We start from the raw sequence: 25,593 nt of genomic DNA, 5'->3' as shown, positions 1-25,593 counted from the left end.
AGAGGGAGGGGCAGAGGGAGAAGTAGGCTTCCCGCGGAGCAGGGAGCCGGATGCGGGGCTCGATCCCAGGACCCTGGGATCATGACGTGAGCCGAAGGCAGACGCTTAATGACTGAGCCACCCAGGTGCCCCTAGGTAATTATTGTGAACTTATTAGAACTTTCGAGAAGCAAACGATTTTCAATTCCCACCTTACACTAGGGTATTATTGTGACCACAAGCTTAAAAAAGATTTTGAAAAAAGAAAGGAAAAAAACTAGCCAAGCAAAACTACATCCCAGGGTAGCAGAACCGAGCTAAAGAAAAAATGTGCCAGACTGGGATGGTATCCTGGTCCTAGTCTTTACTAGCTGTATGACCCTGGACTAGTTAATTTAACCACCTGTAAAAAGGGGCAAATAACAATACTTATTCACAAATTGTTGTGAGGCTTAAATGAGTCCATACAAGCTATTAAACCAACAAACTCAATAATTTTCGCTATTAACTATTACTAAGCTGTCAAGAGGATTCTGGACAACAGTCCTAAATCCTAAAATCCAGAAATACTTGTTAAATCAGAATTGTTCCCAGAAGTAACAGGAGAATATGGGGTTTTAGCATAGAGAAGAGAGAAGTTACACTCACAGAGTTAAAGTGGAGGTTTACACACAGCCTTGGAGCAGAGATGGCCAGGACAGGAAGGAGCGAGAAGTCAGAGGACGAGGTTTGAGAGGATTAGAGAAGAATCAGAACACAGAACTCAGATCTGAACAAAAAACCAAAAAAAGGCAAAAAGTTTATTATGTCAATATGAAGGGTACAACTTATTTTGTGGTGATAACTCTGGTAATAGCACTATTCTCTCAAAGAAAACTCTCGGTAGGAAGGAGGAAGGTGCTCTGAGAGCAGCACTATTCAATCATGTTCTTCCTGATTCAACATTTAGCTGATATTTCTGACTAATGCCTAAGCTAAGTAACTGGCTTGTACTATGGGATTGACAATATAAACCTGAAACACATTTCTTACATTTGGACCCAATCTATGAACCAAAACTTAAAAATATGACGGCAAGAAATGTGAAAATTGGGAAATAATTTTCTATCTTGATTTGCCTTTAATTGGGCAGGAGGAGAAAAATCTGGAATACAGAGCAACAACACAAAAGAGTGAAAGCTTGGGAAATAGAGCCTATGATAAAAGATTAAAAAGTTAGAATTACTTAGTTTGATGCAGAGAAGAAAGAATAATTAAGGCTCTTAACAATAAATATTACTAAAAAGAAAAAGGTATTTCTATCAATGAAAGCAAAAGAGAAATGGGCAAAACTCCTTGGAGATATACAATTAAATACAAAAAGATGTTGCTTACTGACAAATGTTACGTGTTTAAACAGAACAGAAAAGAAGATTCTGACTGGTGAATGCTTAGAGAAAGGCAACATAACTGTTTCCAGGGAGGATAATGAGGGATGACAGAAGAGCCATGACAACCCAAGCAGGCAGCCTGACAGGCTTAGAGACCATGATGTGAACACAGCCAATACAGAACCTTGAGACACCAAACAGGAATGAGAACAATGAGAGGGTGCAGATTTGGTATATAAGTCTCTTGAGGGCCCTGAAGAAATAGGAACTGGAAGGAGAGAGACTAATCAATATCCAGCCATGGTTAAAGGCCTTGTTTGGTCTGTTTTTAGGAGGAAAACTGTCCAGAGAGGAGCCAATGTATTAATTAATGCTTCCAGTAAACTCAGCAAGCCAGTCTCAAGTCTTGATTAGGAAGTGTGATTTTCAATTAAAACTCTGATAAGGAAAAAATGGCATTAAGCATTTATCAAATGTTATTTTTAAAAAGTGGCTAAGAGTCAATAATACATTCTCTTAACAACTATCAGGTATTCTATGACTCAAAAAAGTTACACTGCTAGGCCATTTAAAAAGCATGTCCTCATTGGTATGATGTCTGGAATTTGCTTTAAAATAATCCAGAGAGAAGATAAGGGAGGTAAGTACGGGCAGAGATAAAGTAAGATTGAGTCTAATTTGATAACTATTAAAATTTGGTGATAAGGACATGGATGGTCATTATACTATTCTACAGTTATTCCTTTAAATTTTCCATGATTTTAAAAGTGATTTACTTTATGTAATGCAAGAATAAGTGGGGTGTGTTTGTGCTCTTGGGAGTGAATGTGGATTTAAACTCTACAGAACAGAAAAGACTTCTATATAACCCTCCAAATGAGACAGATATAGGCCCATCAACTATAAAACCCCAATCTTCGGGTCATGAGTTCAAGCCCATGTTGGGCATAGAGCTTACTAAAACAAACAAACAAACAAAAACAACTCACATAAAAGAGGGAATGCATTATGAAAGTTGGAAACATTAAAAAGGAAGTGTTTCAGAAAAGCAGGAAAAACATAAGCAAGGAGAAATGTTAAGAGAACAGAAGAATTGGGGAGGAGGATGAACAACAAACAAATGGTAGGAAAATCTACTTCTCCACTTGATCTTAGCCAAAAGGCTGAGAAGCGATAGGAAAATCTACTTCTCAAGCAAAAAAAAAAAGAAAAAAAAAGGAGAGGTATTTCTTGAGTAGCTATTGTGTCCTAAGACCTGTTGTTAGGTATTTAACATCATTGTCTCACATAATCCCCACAGCAAATTTGTAATGTAGATGTTATTGAGATGAGGAAATGAAAGCTCACAAAGGCTAAGTAACACACAATCATGCAGATACTAAATGGCAGAAGCAAGATTCAAAGCTTCGTGCCCAAGCGTAATCTTCATACTATAAAATAATGCTATTTCCAATGAACTTCATTAAACATACAACAAAATAAGTAACTTCGCGTGAGGCACGTATATTAGGAAAAAGTAGATGGAAAACACAATCGAAGAAGGGAGAGAGAAAAAAATCCATTTAATTTTGTCATATAAATATGTTCAGGTTGTTACTGTAGGTTAGAGAAGGTGCACAGAGAAGGGTACGTAACTAAACTGGGGACTAGAGGAGGAGTTAGCCAGGCAAGATGAGAAAAATGTTTCTTGGAAGAAAAGAGCTAGACTTATATTTACTGAGGGTCTATTCTACACCAAGAGCCAAGTATACAGACATAATTAAAATAGACCCTCCCTTTATGGAGCATACAATTTAGGGCACAGACATTCAAAGAATTACACAAAATGTAATTAACAAGTGAAAAGTGTTGTGATGGGTTAAGTACAGACTATTATGACAGCAACTAAAAGGGGACCTACCTAGGGACAGTGCAATGATCAGAGACAACTTCCCTGGGGAAGTGACATTCAAACTAAGAGCTGAAAGATGAACATGCATTTACTAGGTGTGTGGGTGGTTAGAACTGGCAATCCAAGTACTGGGAACAGCATATACAGAGGTCTTGAGATGGGAAAGAACAAGGTATAGAAAAGAAAACCAGTGTGGCTACAGTATAAGCAAACAAGAATGGGAAATGAGACTGGAAAAGCAGGCAAGCTAAATCACAAATGTTCTTTAAAACTGCATTGAATAGGGGCGCCTGGGTGGCTCAGATGGTGGAGCATGTAACTCTTGATCTCAGGGTTGTAAGTTCAAGCCCCATGCTGGGTGTAGAGATTACTTAAAAATAAAATCTAAAAAAAAAAAAAAAGGTACAGAGTCTGTAACTATCCATATAGTATGATGCTGACTAAAATTCTACATGTACGTAAAAGACTAAAAATGATAGGAAGGATTTTAAAATGTTAAACATGGGGGCGCCTGGGTGGCTCAGTTGTTAAGTGTCTGCCTTCGGCTCAGGTCATGATCCCAGGGTCCTGGGATCCAGCCCTGCATCCGGCTCCCTGCTCAGCATGGAGTCTGCTTCTCTCTCTGTCGCTCCCCCTGCTTGTGTTCCCTCTCTTGCTGTGTCTCTCTCTGTCAAATAAATAAATCTTAAAAAAAAAAAATAAAATAAAATGTTAAACATGGTTATCACTGAGTAATAGCATTAAAAATGTTTATTTTTTCCTTAAGACTTCCCTAATTTTTCCATAGTTTATAAATGACTATCAGAAAAAAAGTAAGCATAATTTTAGTTATTTTTGGAAAAGTTTTAATGACATGATAAAATGTTTCTGATACATTTTTTAAAAGATTTATTTATTTTTAGAGAAAGAAAGAGAGAGCACGAGCAGGGGAAGGGGCAGAGGGAGAGGGAGGGGGAGAATCCTCAAGCAGACTCCCCATTGAGTGTGGAGCCCAATGCAGGGCTCAATCCCAGGACCCTGAGATCATGACCTGAGCAGAAATCAAGAGTCGGCTGCTTAACCAAATGAGCCACCCGGGTGCCCCTATGATATGTTTTAAAGTGAAAAAGCATATAAAATTGTACATACAGTATGATTTCATCCATATATACATCTATAGTGAAATTATGGATGATTTCTTTAAAGTTAGATTTTCCGTGTTTTCTACAGCAACCATGTATTAATTTTATAAATTCCATTATTTTTAAAGGGCACAAATGGATGGATTAGTTTTGGACAGAAGAAAGGATTCTTTAAGATTTAAAATGAGAAGTAAGAACAAAAGATTGAGAGGGATACAGTTTGTTGGTGGGGAAGTTTACAGGTAAGGGACTCTGGTCTCAGCAAAGCAGGAGGCAAGGCCACCTATAACAAGGAAAGGGGTTGGTTAGGACTGGCAATACTAAAGTAAGGGTGAAGGTTTGGAACAGTCCTATTGGGACACACAGAACTGTCAGGTAGCACACAGGGCTCAGCCACGGATCTTTAGGGTCAAAAGGAAAATAGTATGGATTAGTATTGTTCTCAATCTTTGTATATAATTCGTGGGACTTCTTAAAAATGTCAGGTCCCTCTCCCAGTACGACTCAGTCTGTCTATGCAAACGCCCAGTAATCCCATCATTCCAACTTACACAGGGAGTATAGGTGTTAAGATTTCTGTTGTTGTTTTGTTTCAGAACTTCAGGAGAATAAAAATCAGCTTGGAAAGACAAGTGAGAGGGGTGCCTGGGTGGCTCAGTCAGTTGAGCATCTGACTCTTGATTTAGGCTCAGGTCATCAAGCCTGGCAGTGGGAATCCATGCTCTGCAAGGAGTCTCCTTGAGATTCTCTCCCTCCACCCCTCCCCCTTGCCATGCATACTCCCCCCGCTAAAATAAATAAATAAATCTAAAAAAAAAAAAAGACAAGTAAGAAAAAAAGTACCAAAGACAAGATACACTAATAGTCAAAGATATACCTTTATCTGTATTATAGAATTCTGGGCCAAACTTACCACCTTACCTTCAGCAGGAGAGCAAAATTACTCTGCAGAGAATTAGTCACACCACTTTCATATAATTTTTTCCTTGTGTGGTTTTCACTCACATTTGCACCACTAGATTGATACCTTAATAATGACTTAAGCATGGTTTCAAAAGGGTCCGCTGAAACAGACAAATTAAACATTTCTGAGTCAAAGTAATCACTCAGAAAACAAACAAAACAACAACAATAAAAACTCTAGCAGAAAAACAGATCAGGGAGGTAGGGGGTTGCAGCTGAGAGCATGGCAACTTTCTTCCCAACTCCCCTCACTATTTTTCCTATGTATGAACAGTTCAAGAGGCAATAAAAATTGGCAAGAATACAATATCCTGATTGGTAATTGCACTATAAATCATTAATACTTACATAAATTTCCTACCTACATGACAACAATATCTTTGACTTTATAAAAAGCTCATTCCACTGATTTTATTTTTATTTTTTATTTTTTTTTAATTTTTTGTTTTTTTAAGATTTTATTTATTTGCGAGAGAGAGAATGAGAGACAGAGAGCATGAGAGGGAGGAGGGCCAGAGGGAGAAGCAGACTCCCTGCTTCTGAGCAGGGAGCCTGATGTGGGACTCGATCCCGGGACTCCAGGATCATGACCTGAGCCGAAGGCAGCCGCTTAACCAACTGAGCCACCCAGGCGCCCTCATTCCACTGATTTTAAAGCAAAATTGTTGTTTGTGTGTAATGGTCAAGTATTACAGTTAAAATTATTTAGCCGAGTTCAGAAATTTGTTCTTTCTTCTTCTTCCATTTTTTAAGTGTTTCTTTAATGACTATTGTTTTCATACAAAAAATACATTGTCATTAAATTAACAATTTAACAATTAACATTAACAATTAAAACAACGCTGGGGCACCTGTGTGGCTCAGTCAGTTAAGCGGCTGCCTTCGGCTCGGGTCATGATCCCAGGGTCCTGGGATGGAGCCCCACATCGGGCTCCCTGCTCAGCAGAGAGCCTGCTTCTCCCTCTCCCCCTGCCTGCTGTTCTGTCTGCTTGTGCTTGCTCTCTATCTCTGTCAAATAAATAAACAAAATCTTAAAAAAAAAAAAAAAATTAAAACAACAGTGAAATAGAAAGAAAATAAAATTCATCTAAATGTCACTACAGAGATTACCGCTAAACATTTTCAAGATTTTTTACAGCTGTCAACATTACTTAACAGAGACAGACAAAACGTATGTCAAATTTTGCAAAGAATACAATCCCTTCTTTCAGCGCACTTTACCAGTGCATTAGCATGAGCATTTAAATAATGTTTACATGCTTCCCTTACTCCCCAAATTACACTATAAACTCCACAGAAGCAGAGACCATGTCTGGTTTTACTCATCCGTGTATTTCCTGACAGAGCCATGCTTCCATGTTGTGGAAAACTTAGTGATTAAGAGCACAAACTTAGGCCAGACTGCCTACCTTCAAGTCCTAGCTCCATCACTAATTAGTTGTGCAACCTTGGGCCAATGACTTACTCTCTTTGTATCTCAGTTTTCACTAATATCTATTTCATAAGGTTGTCCTAAGGATTAAGTAAGTTAATATGTATAAATGGCTTATAACAGTGTTGGCATACAGTAGGCATATTTGATAAACAAAATAAATCTGTGTCATCATATTAAAGCCTGAATATATTCTTTTACTCAGCCACTGAAAAACATTTAAGTTTGCTTCAAATTTTTATTGTAAATAATACTAATATGTCTTTTCTCATTCACGTGAATATCAATTTATAACTTCCTTATGATATCACTAAGTCAAAGATCCTGTCAACCTTCTCTCCCAGGTTTGTAAAATATTTACATCCCACGTTTCTCCATTCCCTCATCAACAATGAGTTTTGCCAATATTTTCCATCTCTTCCAGTCAGATAGGTAAAACTCTCATTTTTATTTGCATCCCACTAATTACTAATGAGGCTGAAATCTTCATTTGCTTACTGGGCATTTTTATTTCTTCTTTCTTAATTAACTTGTTTTTGCCCATTTTTCTACAACTGCATTTTATTTTTATTTTCTCACTAGTTTTTATTTACTTTATATATGGGTAGTAAATAATTTCCCCATTTCTCTTATAAACTTTGTCATGGTACCTTTATGTTATAGAAATACAGTAATCAACTACTACACATCATGTGTAGTAATATGTGGCCAACATTTTCCCACCTCTCTCTTTTTCATCCCTTTTCAAGGTGTTTTTTATTGTACTGAAATTTCTCGTTTTTATGTAGACAGCTTTACCTGTCTTGTGCTTGATGGCCCCTAGATCTCAAGTTATGGTAAGAAAAGGTTTATCAACACCCACCCCCAATTTAATACTTCACCATGTTTTCTTCTAATACTTTTATGACTTCAAATTTAATCATTTGGACTTTATTTTGATGTAAAGAGTAAGGCAGGGATGCAGATTTATTTTTTCCAAATAGCTAACCAGTTTTCCAAAACCATGTATTACTTTTCCCCTTTATCATAAAATGCTCTCTTTATCATGTATACTTGGTTTGTCTACTGGATTATCTACTCTATTCCATCAATCTGTCTAGCCTTATCACAGTACAAGAGCCTTTAAATTAATCTAGATTTATAGCACATTGCTCTACCTGATGGTACAAGTATTCCCTCATTAATATTCTTTTCTAGATGTTTCCTGACTGCTCAGGTACCTTTACTATTACGGAACCACCCTGGAACTATTTTTTCCAAAAAAATTCTGTTGGAATTTACATTCTTGGAATTTACATTACAATATACCTATAAATTGAAGGAAAAAATAATCATTTTACAATACTATGCCTTAAATGAGGTAATAATTATAAAGACCTTAGCATAATGCCTGGCACATAATATAAAGCATTCAATAAATGTTAGCTATTCTTACCCATGAACAATGTATGGCTCTTCCTAACAGACGTTTATTCTTTTTTTTTTTTTAAGATTTTATTTATTTATTTGACAGAGAGAGAGAGAGATCACAAGTAGGCAGGCAGGCAGAGGGAGAGGGAGAAGCAGGCTCCCTGCTGAGCACAGAGCCCAATGTGGGGCTCGATCCCAGGACCCTGGGATCATGACCTGTGCCGAAGGCAGATGCTTAACCATCTGAGCCACCCAGGCGTCCCCAGACGTTTATTCTTAAAAGATAAGGATCAGCTAATTAGAAAAATAATTAAACTTACATGTCTTATTGGGGTTGATATGCTGCTTTAGTACATCAACGGTGCCCAAACTAACCACAAGGCGCCTGCCAAACCAGAAAGAGACCACAGGCCCATATCTCTCATGCAAATTAACCAGGAACTCGTGCAAACTTCCACTGTTCACAATATCTGGAAGATTACCATCCCTGAGAAAAGAGCAACATTTGACAAAATAACTTGGAAAAATAAGAGATTTAACTTGAAGAATCAGAAAAATAATAGTTGATTCTGAATTAACTGTGTCAACAGAAGAGAGCAGAGGTGCATGGAATACAAATTACTGCAAAATCCCAAACTTAATTAAATTTGACTTCTCGTTTCTGTGGTTATATTCAGATATGGATTTGTCTGATATTTTAAGGATTTATAACAGTTCAAGCCAAGTAAGAAAGATACACAAGGAACATCTGACTCAGACAATGGAAAACGATCTAATTTTTGCAACATCTCATTCTGAGAAGGCAATGAACATCATCATAGGCTAATTTAAAATATCAGATCAGCTATGGCATTCTTTTCTTCTTTCCTTCTATCTTATCTTTCCATTTTTAATACTCTCTGGCTAGAGAAAGTGAAAACAAACTTTTTCGAGATTTATGTGTGTGTTTTAACCTTTTATTATTTATTTATTCATAAGTAATCTCTACACCTAACGTGGGGCTCAAACTCACAACCCCGAGATCAAGAGTTGGATGCTCTACTGACTGAACCAGCCAGATACCCCAAAAGCAATTAAAGTTTTTTTATTTATACAGCCCTCTTTTCTGTTCTTAACAAAGTTCAGGCTATATGCCCAGAGATAAATTTAGAGTACACAATGGAATTAAATAACCTCTGTAATCTAAAAATAGGTTTTAGTTTTAATACCAAAAATTAAGAGTTAACTCTACTGAATTCCCCAAAAAATAACTACTCACTTTTCTTCAGTTGGAGTAATCCCCGGAATTCCTGCAGCTTGTCTAGAAGCCTTAGGAGAAATTTAAAAATAGTTTAGTATAATGATTTAGTATATAATACATAATTTAGTATATGATACATAATCGTATATCCCATAAATCATATGTTTTGCCAAGACATCTACAAGACCTTAAGTGATGGCTTTTCAATTTCGTTGAATCTCAAGAATGCTTTCTGTATTAAAATACAAAAACTGGGTTCATTGAATTTAAAAGAATAATAAAATAATTTTAATACCCTTCCTGTGTCAATTAACAAGCCGAAAAATTTAACATCCATTCTACATCAACCAATACATAATTAAGCACCATTTTTATTGTTTTTCTGAGTCTATAAATGGTCCCATCTGTCTTAGTTTAAAAAAAAAAAATCGGGGCGCCTGGGTGGTTCAGTTGGTTAAGCGACTGCCTTTGGCTCAGGTCATGATCCTGGAGTCCTGGGATCGAGTCCCACATCAGGCTCCCTGCTCAGCGGGGAATCTGCTTCTCCCTCTAACCCTCCCTCCTCTCATGCTCTCTCTCTCTCATTCTCTCTCTCAAATAAATAAAATCTTTAAAAATAAATAAATAAGTAAAATTAAAAAAAAAAATCAATGTCATGCTTACAACAGATTCATTCCTAAAATAGTTCTCCTCTTCCTAGTCAAAGAATTTACCAAAATACAATATGATACTCATCTTTTGCTTTAATGTAGTCATTATTGTCAGAGAGATGTGTGGCATACAAACAAATAACAAAATAATTCATAGCAAATTGTTCAAGTAACAACCTCTAACAAATGAACTGGGGAGGGGTGCCTGGGTGGCTCAGTCGTTAAGCGTCTGCCTTGGGCTCAGGTCATGATCCCAGCGTCCTGGGATCGAGCCCTGCATCGGGCTCCCTGCTCGGCGGGAAGCCTGCTTCTCCCTCTCCCACTCCCCCTGCTTGTGTTCCCTCTCTCGCTGTCTCTCTCTCTGTCAAATAAATAAAAATTAAAAAAAAAAAAAAAAAGAAATGAACTGGGGAAAAGTTTGGGGAATTTTAATATTTAACAATTTTGTACTGGGTTTACAGTTGCTGTGTTTGGGATCAGTGTTATTTTTTATTTAACTTTATGACAATCATACTATTCTTATAATAGGATTTTTAGAAAATAATTTTTAAATAAACTAAATATTTACAGAGAAAATAACCTAAAATATTTACTCCAGAATCAATTCTGAATTTTGTCAGTAATTTTGACTAATACTAATCAGAGTTTACCTATCTGGCATTCTGCCCTTTTTTACCTAATTAACATTATATAAGTAAATGAATAAGTATTTCCTTATTTGAGCATTTATTTTATTTTTTTATATCTTAATGAAAGGAAAATGTTTCTTTTTTAAAATTTTAATTCCAGTACAGTTAACATAGTGTTATATTAGTTTCATGTGTACAACATAGTGAATCAACATATTTTTATTTATTTATTTAAAAGATTTTATTTCTTTATTTGACACAGAGAGACAGAGGCAGAGAGAGAGAGAGGGAGAAGCAGGCTCCCCATTGAGCAAGGAGCCCGACATGGGGCTTGATCCCAGGACCCTGGGATCATGACCCGAGCCGAAGGTAGCCGCTTAACCGACTGAGCCACCCAGGCGCTCCAACATATATTTTTTTTAAAGATGTATTTATTTTGAGAGCGAGAGAGGGCACATGCATGCATGCACACAGAGGAGGAGAGGGAAGGAGAGAGAGAATCTCAAGCATACTCCACACTGAGCATGCAGCCTGATGTGGGGCTCGATCTCACAACCCTGAGATCATGACCTGAGCCAAAACCAACAGACACTTAACCAACTGCTACACCCAGGTGCTGCTGATTCAACATACTTGAACATTTAAAGGCTACCATCATGTAGCTGAAATTGCTTAATCATTTTCCTACTATACTGCTATAAACATCTGGGCTATTTTTAAAAAATTTTTTATTGTTATGTTAATCACCATACATTACATCATTATGGGCTACTTATTTTCTTTCTTTTGTTTTTTCATTAATATAAGTAGTACTATAAAAATCTTTATACAATTTTACTTTTTTCCTCCTTTGGGGTATGTATGCCAAAAGAGAAATACTAGATTGAATGGTACTAACTGAAGAGTTTTATTGTTTCTGTTAAATGCTACAAGAATGCTACCTAGATAACAGTATGTGTAACTTGTATTTAACTGATAATTAAATCTACACTGTATTCTGTCCTACAGTCTCATCAATGACGGAAACTTGTCAAGTTTAATTTTATAAATAGTAGGGAAAGGATGGAAGGAACTCCATAATTAGAAAGATAAAGTCAGTGGTAGAAAAAAAAAATCCTACTTTTCCCCCTGGCTAAAATTATTAATGACATAACAAGCTTCTTGGGGTGCCTGGGTGGCTCAGTCGTTAAGCGTCTGCCTTCGGCTCAGGTCATGATCCCAGGGTCCTGGGATCGAGCCCCACGTCGGGCTCCCTGCTCGGCGGGAAGCCTGCTTCTCCCTCTCCCATTCCCCCTGCTTGTGTTCCCTCTCTCGCTGTGTCTCTCTCTGTCAAATAAATAAATACAATCTTTAAAACAAAAAAAAACAAGCTTCTTGATTTCTCTTCAAACATGATAGACTGATAACATTCATCAACTATCTCTTCCTCCTGAAATCCCACTAAATGAAAGTGAAGAAATAAAAAAGGAGAAAACAAGGATAAAGAGAATGGGAGAGGAACAATTCAACACTTTTTTTGGAAGTGTTAAGCTGTTGGAGAAGTGATTAACTGACATAGTTGAGAGGCCTCCTCTGGGGGTCTGCAGAGGAGAAAGGAGAATTCCTACAAAAAAGCAATCAGATTTGTTCTCAGTAACCAAAAGACAGGATAAGACACAAGGCAAGACGGGGTGCCTGGGTGGCTCAGTTGGTTAAATGACTGCCTTCGGCTCAGGTCATGATCCTGGAGTCCCGGGATCGAGTCCCGCATTGGGCTCTCTGCTCGGCAAGGGGTCTGCTTCTCCCTCTGACCCTCTTCCCTCTCGTGCTCTCTGTCTCTCATTCTCTCTCTCTCTCAAATAAATAAAATCTTAATAAAAAAAAAATAAGACACAAGGCAAGACACAGACTCTAACAATTCTTGAAAAGTTGGTGTACAGATCCCTGAGACACCTTAGGTGTCTTTCTCCATTCCTGTGATTACCAACCTTCTAAAAGGAGACTTCGAGATTCCAGACTCAGGAAAAACAGGATGGGAGGGTGGTAGTCCCTATAATTCTAAGGGAAAATTATTTCCCACCTAGAATTTTATACCAAGCCAAACTAGTATTGAAGTGTAAAGCTTGAACAGAAAGATTTTCAAACAAGCTAGGTTTCATAAGATGTATTTTCCATGCACACGTCCTTAGGAAGCTTCTGGAAATTGATGTGCTGCAGCATATACAGTAGTGAAATAGGAAATAGAGTATACAACACAGGTGAAGAGAATACCCACAATGATAGTAAAGGACAAGAGCTAAACTGAAGGAGATTGTAACCAGTACCAACTGGGAAAGGATGATGGAAAGCTCCAGAATGGATATGTTCATGGGAAAGAAAATGCAACTGATGCCTTTGAATATTTGGACAGCTTCACAAAGTAGTGTTATGACAGAAATGTTGAGATATTTGGAAAAAAACTACTGATAGGCAGGAGTGAATAAACTCTAACAATGTGGAAATACTACGTACAATCCTTCCCCGCTAGCCTAATACTGCCTTCTACAACTCCATCAGCAAACCGGAAGAGGGAGCCTTAGAAATCTGTATATACTCTGGATAAAATGGCTCCTATATCAACCTCTATCTACACTTCATCAGCAAAAATGAAGAGTGAACCCCAGAACTCCAGGTAAAATGTTCTCCTGCCCTTTACGACATCCACATCTCTCAAAGAGCCAAAACGATTAGAGGGATCCCAAAATTGGCATGCACCCGGACAAGACCCTGCAAAACTTCAATCTCCCCAATTCATAGCCTCACCCTACCATCTGCCTTGAGACTATCCACAATGTTATTATGACCTTTTTCCTTATTTATATTAGACACCACACAAAGGCCAGGACTACCATCCCCAGGTCTTCCCTCATCCCGCACTCCTATTCCTACAGAAGTTTATCCTCTTTCCCTGATCCATCTCTCCCCTACTCAAGCCTCTACCTTACCTCAGCAACATTCCCATGGTCATACGTTAGATTTTTTTTGGAGGTGGGGAGGAAAAAAACATCCAAAATTTATTCTTCAACAAGACAGACAGCGTCAGCAGGTAAAACTACAGGGGTTTCTCCATAGAGCATACATTCACAAGGGCATTATTTCCTTAACAGTGAGAAAGCCTCGGGTGTGTTCTCTGTAACAATATCCACTTCACAGTGTAAACAGGTACTAGCATTGTGTTCGCTTACAATTGCAGGAGAAAAGGCACAATGTAGCAAAAAAAAAAATTTTTTTTTGGATCTTAAAGTCAGATGCAACAACACAAACTTTTGATAACAGTCTAGAACAACTTTTCCACAAAGAGAGAGACTTCTCCATTCAGAAATTAAGGTCCTTCTTTCTCCTTCCTTGTTAAACCATTAGACCACGTTTCAGCACTACATATACAAAAAGGGGGGAGTTTTAAAAAAAAAAAAGAGAATCACGAAAATATCTTAAACGTCCAGCTGCTCCCATCACACATCAACTCAGGTTTAAGACAGACATCAGAAAACTTCAGTGGTCAGAAAATAGGAAAATAGACACTATGGCTACAAAAATAAAAAATAAATGAGGCAGATAAATTAAAGCTTTCACACTCATGGCTTGCCTGTTCCAACTTCGTAGCCGTCATGCAATACTCAAGAACAATCTCCATAATAACCTGGCATAAGCTGCACCAAGGACATTTTTGTAGAAATTGGTATGTGAACCTGTGAGAAACATGCCCTTCCGCGAGTTTCTTCAAGAATGAAATCCCGTTCTTCAACTGAGTAGGCAATGGTGAACCAAATTAAGTCACCTGAAGGTCCCTGCTCAGGTGCCCACTTCTCCCGGTGGCTCAGGAAGGAGGCATCTGGAAAGCAAGGCAGTACACGGACACTCTTGGGGCTCCAGCTGAACTGTATTTAAATAGGCAGCAACACGCATTGTCTCCCTAAGGACTAAAATCAGTCCATTTGACGGCATCCTACTTAAGGTTCCAAGGTTGAAGGAATTTTGTAATTCTACAATCTTAGTTTAAGAAAAGGTACATTCAGGGGAAAAAAAAAAAAAAAAAGAAAGAAAAAGAAGAAGAAAGGATGGGTGCAGGGTTGACATGACCAAAAACTTCAACATCTCCAGAGTTTTAACATCAAGCATCCGAATCTCCAAGCACCTCCCATCTTTCCTTCTCACTATTTTATTTTTAGTATCTTCACTCCAAAAACTATTTTTACCCCAAAAGTACTTTTAAATCACCCACTCATATATTCATTTTCCACTTTACCCAGCTCAGATTCCATGGTCTGTCATTAGAAACATTACTTCGCCCTGTATCCTGGTATCATAGCCAAACACCAATTCTAATTAAATCCAACATGTGATCAACTGCCCCTGAACCCACACAGCTGAAGAAAAAAACACAACCACGCTGAAGAGTCTTATTTTAATTTCATGAACCTCAAGTGAGCTGCCTGGAAGTCATACACTTCCCTAGTCCACTCCATAATCTTCTAGATGGCTATTTTGCTCCTTCTCTCTCTTTAAATCCCCTATCCTCACCATTAACTGATAATCTTGCTTCTATTCCACTGAAAAAATGAAAGCAATCAGGAGATAACTTCCACACCACACTACCATCTGCCTACATGTGTGCCCATATATTCCGCCCTCTTTCCTGTTACCGTGGATGAACTGGCTATGCTCCAAATGAAACATTCCCCTCATTGCTCCTCTGTTACCTCTATCTCTGTTACCACTCTGCTACCCCTACCTTGGTCCAAGCCAGCTCCTTATCTCACCAAAATTATTATAACAGCCAAACTACTCTGCCCACTTCTACCCTTGCCCCAGGCCCCTAAGTCTCGTCTTAACATAGCAGTCAAAATGATTCTTTTAAAATTTAACTAGTAGGGCGCCTGGGTGGCTCAGTTGGTTGAGCGACTGCCTTCAGCTCAGGTCATGATCCTGGAGTCCCGGGATCGAGTCCCGCATCGGGCTCCCTGCTTGGTGGGGAGTCTGCTTCTCCCTCTGACCCTCCCCCCTCTCATGCTGTCTCTCATTCTCTCTCTCTCAAATAAATAAATAAAATCTTTTAAAAAAAAATAAATAAATAAATAAAAAATAAAATTTAACTAGTAAAACTAAATTTTAATTCCCTTACATTTAAAATGTCACTCTTCTGTTGAAACCCTCCAGTGGCTTACCTCAGAATAAAAGCCAAGTCCATAGACCAGCCTGCCACAAAAATCTGCCCTCCCTCCCCATCATTCTGATTTTAACTGACTAGTCTCTTCCTCACTCCACTCCAGCCACACTAGTCTTCTTGTTTTCCTGGAACACACTAGTATGGTTCCCCCTGAAGATGTGCATTTGCTATTCCCTTTGTCTGGAATGTTTTCTCAGATACCTGAATGGCTTGTTCCCTCATCCCCTTCAGGTCTCCACTCAAATTTCTCCTTATCTCTTGACCATCCTACTTTTTCTCTGAACTCCAGTATAATTAACCTACGGTGTAACATTAGTTTCAGGTATACCATATAGTGATTCAACACTTCTATGCAACACTTGGTGTTCATCAAGACAAGTGCACTCCTTAATCCCCATCACCTATCTCACCCATCCCCCTGCCCATCTCCCTTCTGGTAACTATCAGTTTGTTCTCTATAGTTAAGAGTCTGTTTCTTAGTTTGCCTTCCTCTTTTCCTTTTCTCTTTTTTTGCTTTGTTTCTTAAATTCCACATATAAGTGAAATCACATGGTATGTCTTTCTCTGACTTCTTTCACTTAGCATTATACCCTCTGGCTTCACCCATGTCATTGCAAATGGCAAGATTTCATTCTTTTTTGTGGCTGAATAGTATTCCTGTGTATATACATCCTCTTTATCTATTCATCTATTGACAGACACCTGTGCTGCTTCCATAAATTGGCTATTATAAATAATGCTGCTATAGAATAGAGATGCATGTACACCCCTTAACTAGTGTTTTTGCATTTTGGGAGTAAATACCCAGTAGTGCAATTACTGGATCATAGGGTAGTTCTACACAAGAAAGAAGTGTTGGCAAGGATGTGGAGAAAAGGGAACCCTTTGGCGCTGCTGGTGGGAATGCAAGGTAGTGTGGCCACTCTGGAAAACTGACCGTCCTACTTTAAAGTAACAACCCTACCTGTTACCAACTTTATTTTGCTCCATAATGCTTAATACTAAAATACCATTTGTGTTTCTGGTTTAGATTACCTATTTCCTCTCACCAAAATATACATTCAGTCAGGAGTTTCCTGCCTGGCTGTCACTGCTGTATTCCCAGTACATGGAACCATACTTGGCACACGTATTTGGTTGAAATGAACAGTGTTGCCTTCTATTAACTAATCAAAGGACAGTCTCACTTAAAGATTATAAAAAACTCAAGATCTGGAACCATTAAACGTCTCGTTTCTCAGGAAAAAAAAAAGATACCGGATGTTCCGGATTGTGTAGTTACAATATCCCAATCTGATCTGTTTACCAGCTCTGAAAAGGACATTTAAGAAGGTGTTAGGTCATTATCAGTGATGTTTTGGCGTGTTCCGTTACTTTACAACTTTTTCCACAAAAACACCCCCTCGTTTTGTAGACAGGCGAAGAGAGGATTGCTCACCTACTAGCTCCTTTCTTTCTCAGAATCACCCTCTGAGGCTGACAAAGGCAAGCAGAGAAAAGGAGGCTAGAACGAGATTCAGAGCTGAAGCCCAGCTGCTACGTCAAGCTCACGCACTAACCCACGGCAATGCTCACTCCACGGCTCCATTTGCTTCTGAGGCCCTGCGAAGAGCAAGACCGGTCTGGACCTTAAGGACTCTGGATTTCAGTCATGAACAGATGAAAAGATGGATGGGAAGGCAGAAGCCGCAAAAAAATGCTGGGAGAATCCTCGGGAAAGGACAAAGGAGAGGAGCATCCTCAAGTTTCCTCCCAGACACACTGGAAAATATAATTTGGGTTTGGCACAGTTATTGCCAAAAAACCACCCAAAGTACATTTCGCGCAGGCTGTAACAGAGGCGTGGCAATTCCGGGAGCAGGGCACTAAGAACCCAGGCGGCCACGGGCCTTGGAGCTCGCGGCGCCCGAGGGGTCGTGGAGCAGCCCGCGCCGCTCGCTTCCCAGCGCCGCCCGCGCGCGCGCGCGCCCGCTAAGCGTCACTTGCTCGGGAGCGGCCCCCGCGCGTAGCGGGAGCCGGAGCGAGGGCGGGAACCCTCCCCTCCGGCCCACCCCCTGCGGCCCACTGCGTGCAGAGCGACGTGGGTGCGGGAAACACAAAGGCTGGGGCAGCGGGCAGAGCCCCAGAGGCCGAGACGGCGGTTACCGGGTAGAGGTAGAGCACCGCTGCCACCAACGCCAGCAGGAAGGTAACGGCGAAGATCGCGAAGTCCAACATGGTTCTTCCGCCCGGGAGCCACGTCTCGGATCCCGCGCTCGGGGAGCAGCGCCTCAGCCTGGCCAGTTCTGCGGAATGGGCGTGTGCGCGGAGGCGCCCGGTGGACCTGCGAGCCAATGGGCCGCCGGGGGCGGGGCCGGGACAGGCGGGGCTGGCGGGGAGAGCAATGGAGCGCCGAGGGTGGGCGGCGAGGCTGGGGACGCACCCCAGGGCGGAGGTGACGGCCGACGCGGCATCATGGCGCGTCCCCAGGCCTTGGGGTCGGAGCCGCAGGGGAAAGCGGAGTCCGGGCTCCTAAAACACGTTAGCGGTTACCATCGCTCTGCCCTGACCAACACTTTCCCAGTGGATTTAAGATTAAAACCCGTAAACCAGGGGCGCCTGGGTGCCTCAGCCGGTTAAGCGACTGCCTCCGGCTCAGGTCATGATCGTGGAGTACTAGGATCGAGTCCCGCGTGGGGCTTTTCTGCTCAGCAGGGAGTCTGCTTCTCCCTTGACCCCCCCCCCCATGGTCTTTCTCAAATAAGTAAATAAAATCTGTAAAAAACAGAAAACCCGTAAACCAGAGATTCTCACAGTGTGGCCCCCGGAACAACGGCACCAATAGCAGCACCGGGGAACTTGCTAGAAACGCTGATTTCTCTACCGTATCCTAGACCTACGGACTCGGACTCTGGGAGCGAGAGGGGTATGTGTTTTATTTAACAAAGCTGTTGACCTCAGGGAGAACCACTGACCCAAGCTAACCTGGGCTGGGAAATGTCAGAGTCAAGCGCTGTTAGATGCTCCTTGTTTCGCGAAAGAATTATATTTGATGTGCTAATAAATGTGATTCCTCGACACTTTTTCTCATGAGTGAAGGCAGTGAACTGTTCAGTGATGGGTAACTTCCGCTAGAGTTGCAGGAAATTGAAATTTCTAAGCTTCCATCTCCTTCGTGTAAAACAATGGAAATAATACCACACAGAGTTGCCCGCAGAAGTAAATCGGATATTTTATGAAAAGTACTTAGCACAGCTCCTGGCAAAATGCTCGTTAGTATTTAGCACTAGTTGTTCTGAGCATAACCCTAAGATCCCTCTTCTCTGTCACATGATTCAAGTTTTGATTATGGATAATGTAAAGCAAGGCCCATTACTTACTGGTGCTCCATTTAGTGAACGCTCCTAAAAGTACAGATTTTATAGTTTTAACGGTATAAAGTCTGTCTCTCTCTCTCACTCTGTCTCACATACACACAAAGGCAGCAATTCGGTAAGAGAAATCATTCGAGATTGCATTTTAGAACATCTATGATAAATGACTTACTGCTTAAGCATGAAACATCTCTCACTGAAAATGCCAACTCTTTTGGCATCTATAGCAAATGGAACAAAATGTTGCTATGTGATATTTCATTTGGCAGAAATTGTACTTTTAACTCTAGTTCCCTGTGTATAGATGTGTTTCCATCGTTCATTTTTAAATATCTTCTTTGGAATTTTAAAGACATTTCCTGTGTAAATCATATTCCAAATAGGTTTTCAAAACAGTAAACATCAGATTTTTTAAATGCCTGGTAGAGTTAAGTAACAGTAATCCTAGACACTAATATTCAAGGATATCTGGACTCCCCTTTAGGTTCGAAATTAACCTTTATATTGCCACAGACCCTCTGAACTTTGAGGGTCTGTGAAAAGAGACAAAGATTACAGAGGCTGAGCAAGACACACAATATTTTAGAGATTGAGTCTCTAAAACTATGCAACTACCTCCTCTTGTGTTCAAACTTTTGCCCAGATACTACCTAAAAATATTTTGTGAAACCATGTGTATGCTTTCACACATTTTGGTGTTGACATCTAAAATTTTTATCTTGACTTTAAAGGATTAAATTTCCAGTATATTATAAATATTCACATTTTAAAATTATATCTCTTTTAAATGTATAAAAAGGAATTTAAATACTATAGTGATGTGATGACTATCATCAAACATTTTTTAAATACACACATTCTTTGTGAAGAGCTGGAAATTTTCCATGGCTCCTTTTTCTTTCATTTTTTCCCCCCACGGTTCCTTTTTTTGAACTTATTTCCATTTCACTTATCCTACAGAGTTTTATCCTAAAGTATGTTTATTCTTTAAAGTAATTTTTTCATCACCAGTCATAGTTCTCAACATGTATACATTTTGAATTTTAAAATACACTTCAATTCTGTGACTTTAAACTCATGTTTTATTTTATTTTATTTTTTTTTTAAGATTTTATTTATTTGCGAGAGAGAGCATGAGAGGGAGGAGGGTCAGAGGGAGGGAGCTAAGCAGGGAGCTAAGCAGGGAGCCCAATGTGGGACTCGATCCGGGAACTCCAGGATCATGACCTGAGCCGAAGGCAGTCACTTAACCAACTAAGCCACCCAGGCGCCCCTAAACTCGTGTTTTAAAACTCTTAGGAAATACTTTTTAAAGATTTAAACTTTTGAATAAAATATTTTAAAATATAAAATATTTAAAATTTTAAAACTCTTTTTTTTTTAAGATTTTATTTATTTAGTTGACAGAGAGAGAACACAAGCAGGCAGAGCTGCAGGCAGAAGGAGAGGGAGAAGCAGACTCCCCACTGAGCAGAGATCCCAGAACCCTGGGATCATGGACCTGAGCCTAAGACAGACTCTTAACTGAGCCATCCAGGCACCCCTTAAAACTCTTAAATATTTCTTCAGGATCAAGTTGTCATTACAATTTTGTTAGACAATTGGTAAAAAAAAAAATAATAACAAAATTTGATAAAGTAGTAAATGTAAGTAAAATTCTATTGGAAATGCATCTCTCCAGATGGATGGGCCCTTTTTCAATTAGTTCATGTATTTATGAGTGAATATTGTTTGTTGCTAATATTAGCCATGATTCAATATCAACTGTTCCTGTTTTTTGTTTTAATACATGTAAGCCCTAAGAAAACTTTTTCACAAAAATAGTAAGATGGGACATTTTTATAGCAACATTATTTGTTTTATAGCAACATTATTTTTTTGCAGTACTTTGGACAGGCCAAAAATCATATAAAAATAAGATTAACTAGGATTTTATATATATACGACTATGTTTATTTTATATACATATATTTTTAAGATTTTATTTATTTATTTGACAGAGAGAGAGAGTATAAGCAGGGGGAATGGCAGGCAGAGAGAGAGGGAGAAGCAGACTCCCAGCTGAGCAGGGAGCCTGACATGGGGTTCAATCCCAGGACTCCGAGATAATGACCTGAGCCGAAGGCAGACCCTTAACCGACTGAGCCAACCAGGCGCCCCATGTTTATTTTATATTTAATGGTCTGTTACCTCACCTTCACATCTCAATTAGGTCCTCTTTCTCTTTTACTGAAAAGAAAGAATTAGAAATGGAAACATCTTTTTGCTGATTGTTCACCACTCTCCACCCTCCCACATATCCTCAGAGCATTCTCTGCATTCTTTGTCCTGTATTGTGACTTGGAGCTAATTCCTGCAGACTACACCAACTGGTCTCCCTTATAAACTTGCCTCCAGTTGGGTTCCACCTATAAGAAGCATCAGTACGTTGAGGCTGAGAAGAAAGCAGGTTTAGAAGCTTCCTTTTTGCTCCTCACTCAGCTCTGAGCCATGTTATCCCGCAGGCGCCATATCCCTCTCTGCCTACAGCTTTTGAGGTAGTCTCCTCCTGTGATCCTCCAGCCCTCTCTGAGCAACAGTACTATTATTTTCTCCCCTTGACCCTTCAGATCTAGGATTGATAATGGTTTCCCCTGCTGCTAGTCTCTGGATATTTCAGCATCCCTTGTTGTCTCTTAACCTTGCTCACACCTCTGTATATAGTTCCTTCATTAAAATCTTTTGAACCATCTGAGTTAAATACTGTTTTCAAAACAAGAATGGCCCCTTGAAACATCAATCCTGGGCCAGGTTAAACACATATCTGGCAACCTCATGAATGACAGACATCCGCCCTTGATAGTCTGTGGAATGCAATGGCAACAAGATTATTCAGATTATCACTGATGGTGGCATGGGATGGAATTCAGGTAGGGGATAAAACTTTGGGTGGTCACATAACTCTTGATGACAACAGTAGGGATTCCAAAAGACTGTGAAGTGGATGGCTCTTTCTAACTGCATTACAGATCTTATGAAAGGGGAAAAAGAAACTTAAGGCCATGAATTCTCAAAATAAGATAGAGATGAAGAACCGGAAACCTTCTATGGTGCTCTCAAAAGGATTTCTTATCTTGTGCAGCTGCAGGACTGATATGGCTGAATGTAAGTCCCCAAAATCTAATTGTACAGGTTGTAGAGTTTCAATTCCTACTTAAAAGCACAACAGTGTCAAAGTCTCTTACTCTAAAGTTAGAACACTGTTGGAAAAGGAATAGAACTCTGAGATCACGACATTTGGTCAGTGCAAGACACAGCCCAAACCCCAAGTTCCTCTGAACCTCACTATCTGTCCTCTTGTCGAGGAAGCTACCTTTTCTCACAGAAAAGTCTTTCAGAAACTTCTCTTGGGTCAGTTATATCACAAGGGACTGCCTATTATCCTGAAGAAGAACTCCCATTTCCCCTCGTTATCTCCAGGCCCATAAAGAAAATTAAACTCCTCATGACCCATGAAGAGAAATGCCTGTTCAGTTCCTAGAGGAAATAACCTAACAGTGGCATTTCAAGAAAAAGAGGCTGCTGATGGAGCACCCCCAGCAGAATGGAGGACTTTATTACCGACATTTTTACAATTGCCAGCACATTGTGACAATAAAAAGCAGAAGACAGGGCGCCTGGGTGGCTCAGATGCTTAAGCGTCTGCCTTTGGCTTGGGTCATGATCCCAGGGTCCTGGGATCGAGTCCCGCACCGGGCTCCCTGCTCCTTGGGAGTCTGCTTCTCCCTCTGCCTCTCTCTCTCTCTCTCTGTCTCTCATGAATAAATAAACAAAATCTTAGGGAAAAAAAAAAGCAGAAGACATTTAGTTGGTTTATTATTGCTTTAAAATTCTCTACACTTGCTTGCTTGCTTCGGGAGCATGTATACTAAAATTGGAGCGATACAGAGAAAATTAACATGGCCATTGAGCAAGGATGACACTCAAATTCGTGAAGTATTCCATGTTTTAAAAAAATAATAAAATTCTCTACACACAGTGCACCCCCTTTTGTCTGAACCTGGGGCAGAACACTGGCTTATGCATCAAACAAAGGGTAAGATCTTGTGTCAGAGAGAACCTAGGAAGCATGTATTGGGGTGGATTCTAGGTATATCTGTTTAAAAAGAATAAAACAGGGGCATTTGACTGACTCAGAAGAGCATGCAACTCCTGATCTCAGGGTCATGAGTTCGAGCCCCACATTGGGTGTAGGGTGTAGAGATTACTTAAGTAACCTTAAGTTTTTTTAAGTAAAAACTTAAAAAAATAAATAAATAAAGGCTAGTAAGGGCCAAGTATATTTATATAGTTTCATTCATTCAGGATATGAGATTTTAGTGTTAGCTTGAGCACCTGATATTGGATCTGAATGTGCTTATTTGGTTAACTGAAGCCTGGATTCAGTACTGGCCAAGACATTCTAGTTGAGATGCCAGATATATCCTGGCATAGTGTTTTACAGGGGTCAACAAACTAAGGATTGTGGGGCCCCATCTATCTTTCTAAATCAAGTTTTATGGGAAGACACTATGCTCATTTATTTATGTATTGTCTATGGCTGCTTTCATGCTACAATGGCAGAACTGAGTCATTGTGACCGAGACCATATGGCTCTCAAAGCCTAAAAATATTTATTATCTGGTCCTTTATAGGAAAAGGCTTATGGGCTCCTGCTGTAGAGGAAAGAAGTCTACAGGTTTAGGGGGATGGGGTTGTTGGTATGGATTTTGTTGACATGTCAAAATACTTACAACTCACAAAGGAAGTTAACAAACTGTTACATAAATGATATTCTATCTTTCTGCCCTAAAAATATACCTTCATAATGACAAAATTAAAACATATGTAAAGCTATGGTTTTTATGGTTGAAAGTCAATAAACTAACAAAAACAGCTTAACATAACTATTGCACATGTCTGAATGTTCTATAAACACTCATTTTGTTTGGGGAAAAACCAAAATATAGACACATATAGACACATAATTCATAAATTATTTATTCTATAAAATTAATTTTATTCCCTTCATTTCAGCAATATCCCTATTTTTATAATCAAGATTTCACATCTTTTCTGTTCTATTGGCACTAATGCCAAATTAGCCTGCCTTGGGTCATAGTATTTCTTGGATAGATTTTTTTTAAATAATCTTTTCAGGTTTATTGAGGCATAATTCATAGAAAGGATAGTTTTTAAATTCATTTGTTTATTTATTTGTTTATTTTTAAAATTTTATTTATTTGACAGAGAGCGAGCCAGAGAGCATAAATGGGGGGAATGGCAGAGGAAGAGGGAGAAGCAGGCTTCCCGCGAAGTAGGGAGCCCGATGCGGGACTCTATCCCAGGAGCCTGGGATCATGACCTGAGCTGAAGGCAGACGCTTAACGACTGAGCCACCCAGGTGCCCCTAATTCTTTTAAATTGGAGAAATTTTGCTCTGTTGAGTCAATAGCAACTGGAATTATCAATAAAATTTTATTTTATTTTTCAAAATATTTTATTCATGTTGAGAGAGAGAGTGTGAGGGAGCACAAGCGGGGAGAGTCAGAGGGAGAGGGAGAAGCAGACCGACCCCCCACTGAGCTGGGAGCCTGACATTGGGCTCGATCCCAGGACCTGGAGATCATGACCTGAGCTGAAGGCAGATGCTTAATCGACTGAGCCACCCAGGTGTCCCTATCAATAAAATTTTAAAAGTAATATTTAGATTCAGAAATGAACCATGAATTTTACCTATTGTATTAGACTGTAATGGAATTATTGCAAATGGTAATATTTTTATTGCAGGAAATATTATAAAATAGTTTAAATTCTTCATAACAGTTGTATCACTTACATTGTGATTTTTCACCATTTCTCAAAGCAATAACTGTATCTGTGCAGTAATATAAAGAACTGGTACCACATTTTGCTTATATTATGTCTAGATCTGCATCTATACTATTTAAAACGTAAGAATAGTTTAATATAGAAAATTGTTCCTAAGCTGCCTGTTGTAATCATTGTGGTCACCACAATAATTCTTGAGTGCTTCTAGTTCATTAATTGGAACCCAAAGAGAAGAGGAAAATGATTGCTCAACGCTGCTGGGAAATGATACTTCATTATGCAAGAATCTATTGTGTTTATGCTACCGAGAACAAAGACTTGACAAATTATCTATTTTATCTGCTTGCTCAAATCCTCTTTCCACTCATATATTCTTCTCCAACTTTAGCAGGAGCACAACCTACAAACTTTATAGCATTTAGATGCACCCACATTTTATTTCAAAGATAAGAGACATGAGATGTGAAGTATTTCCCAAAAGCCTGAGCAGTATTCACTATGAGAGTGGATGTTGAAAGTT

At 39.3% G+C, this 25,593-nt stretch overlaps 1 protein-coding gene and 1 non-coding gene across 5 annotated transcripts in view; one reads left to right on the top strand and one right to left on the bottom strand.

The window, feature by feature from the left end:
• The window catches only part of LOC123838933 (cytochrome P450 20A1), a 76,967-nt gene extending 58,755 nt beyond the window's left edge, over window positions 1-18,212 (bottom strand). For 2 of the 4 annotated variants that reach the window (XM_045868167.3, XM_064586949.1), the window contains exons 1-4: window positions 18,016-18,212; window positions 9,425-9,474; window positions 8,487-8,653; window positions 5,283-5,425 (exon numbers count right to left, since the gene is read on the bottom strand). In XM_045868167.3, coding sequence (XP_045724123.1) covers window positions 5,283-5,425; window positions 8,487-8,653; window positions 9,425-9,474; window positions 18,016-18,087 — 432 coding nt within the window. In that variant the 5' untranslated portion in view covers window positions 18,088-18,212. Of the gene's footprint in view, window positions 1-5,282; window positions 5,426-8,486; window positions 8,654-9,424; window positions 9,475-17,308; window positions 17,977-18,015 lie in introns of those variants that run through there. The other 2 variants (XM_064586950.1, XM_045868169.3) reach the window with 2 other exon arrangements.
• A 4,894-nt stretch (window positions 18,213-23,106) lies between these two features.
• LOC123840000 (U6 spliceosomal RNA) lies at window positions 23,107-23,213 on the top strand. Its single transcript, XR_006789834.1, has one exon. It is a non-coding gene; the product is annotated as a U6 spliceosomal RNA (small nuclear RNA).
• The last annotated feature ends 2,380 nt before the right edge of the window (window positions 23,214-25,593 follow it).

The sequence above is a fragment of the Mirounga angustirostris genome, unplaced genomic scaffold (assembly GCF_029215605.1).
Source record: "Mirounga angustirostris isolate CCGP_5_RB_7025 unplaced genomic scaffold, mMirAng1.0.hap1 SCAF_3, whole genome shotgun sequence".
Classification (NCBI taxonomy): Eukaryota; Metazoa; Chordata; class Mammalia; order Carnivora; family Phocidae; genus Mirounga; species Mirounga angustirostris.
The sequence above is the reverse complement of the archived record's forward strand: the minus strand, read 5'-3'. Positions and strand labels throughout refer to the sequence as shown.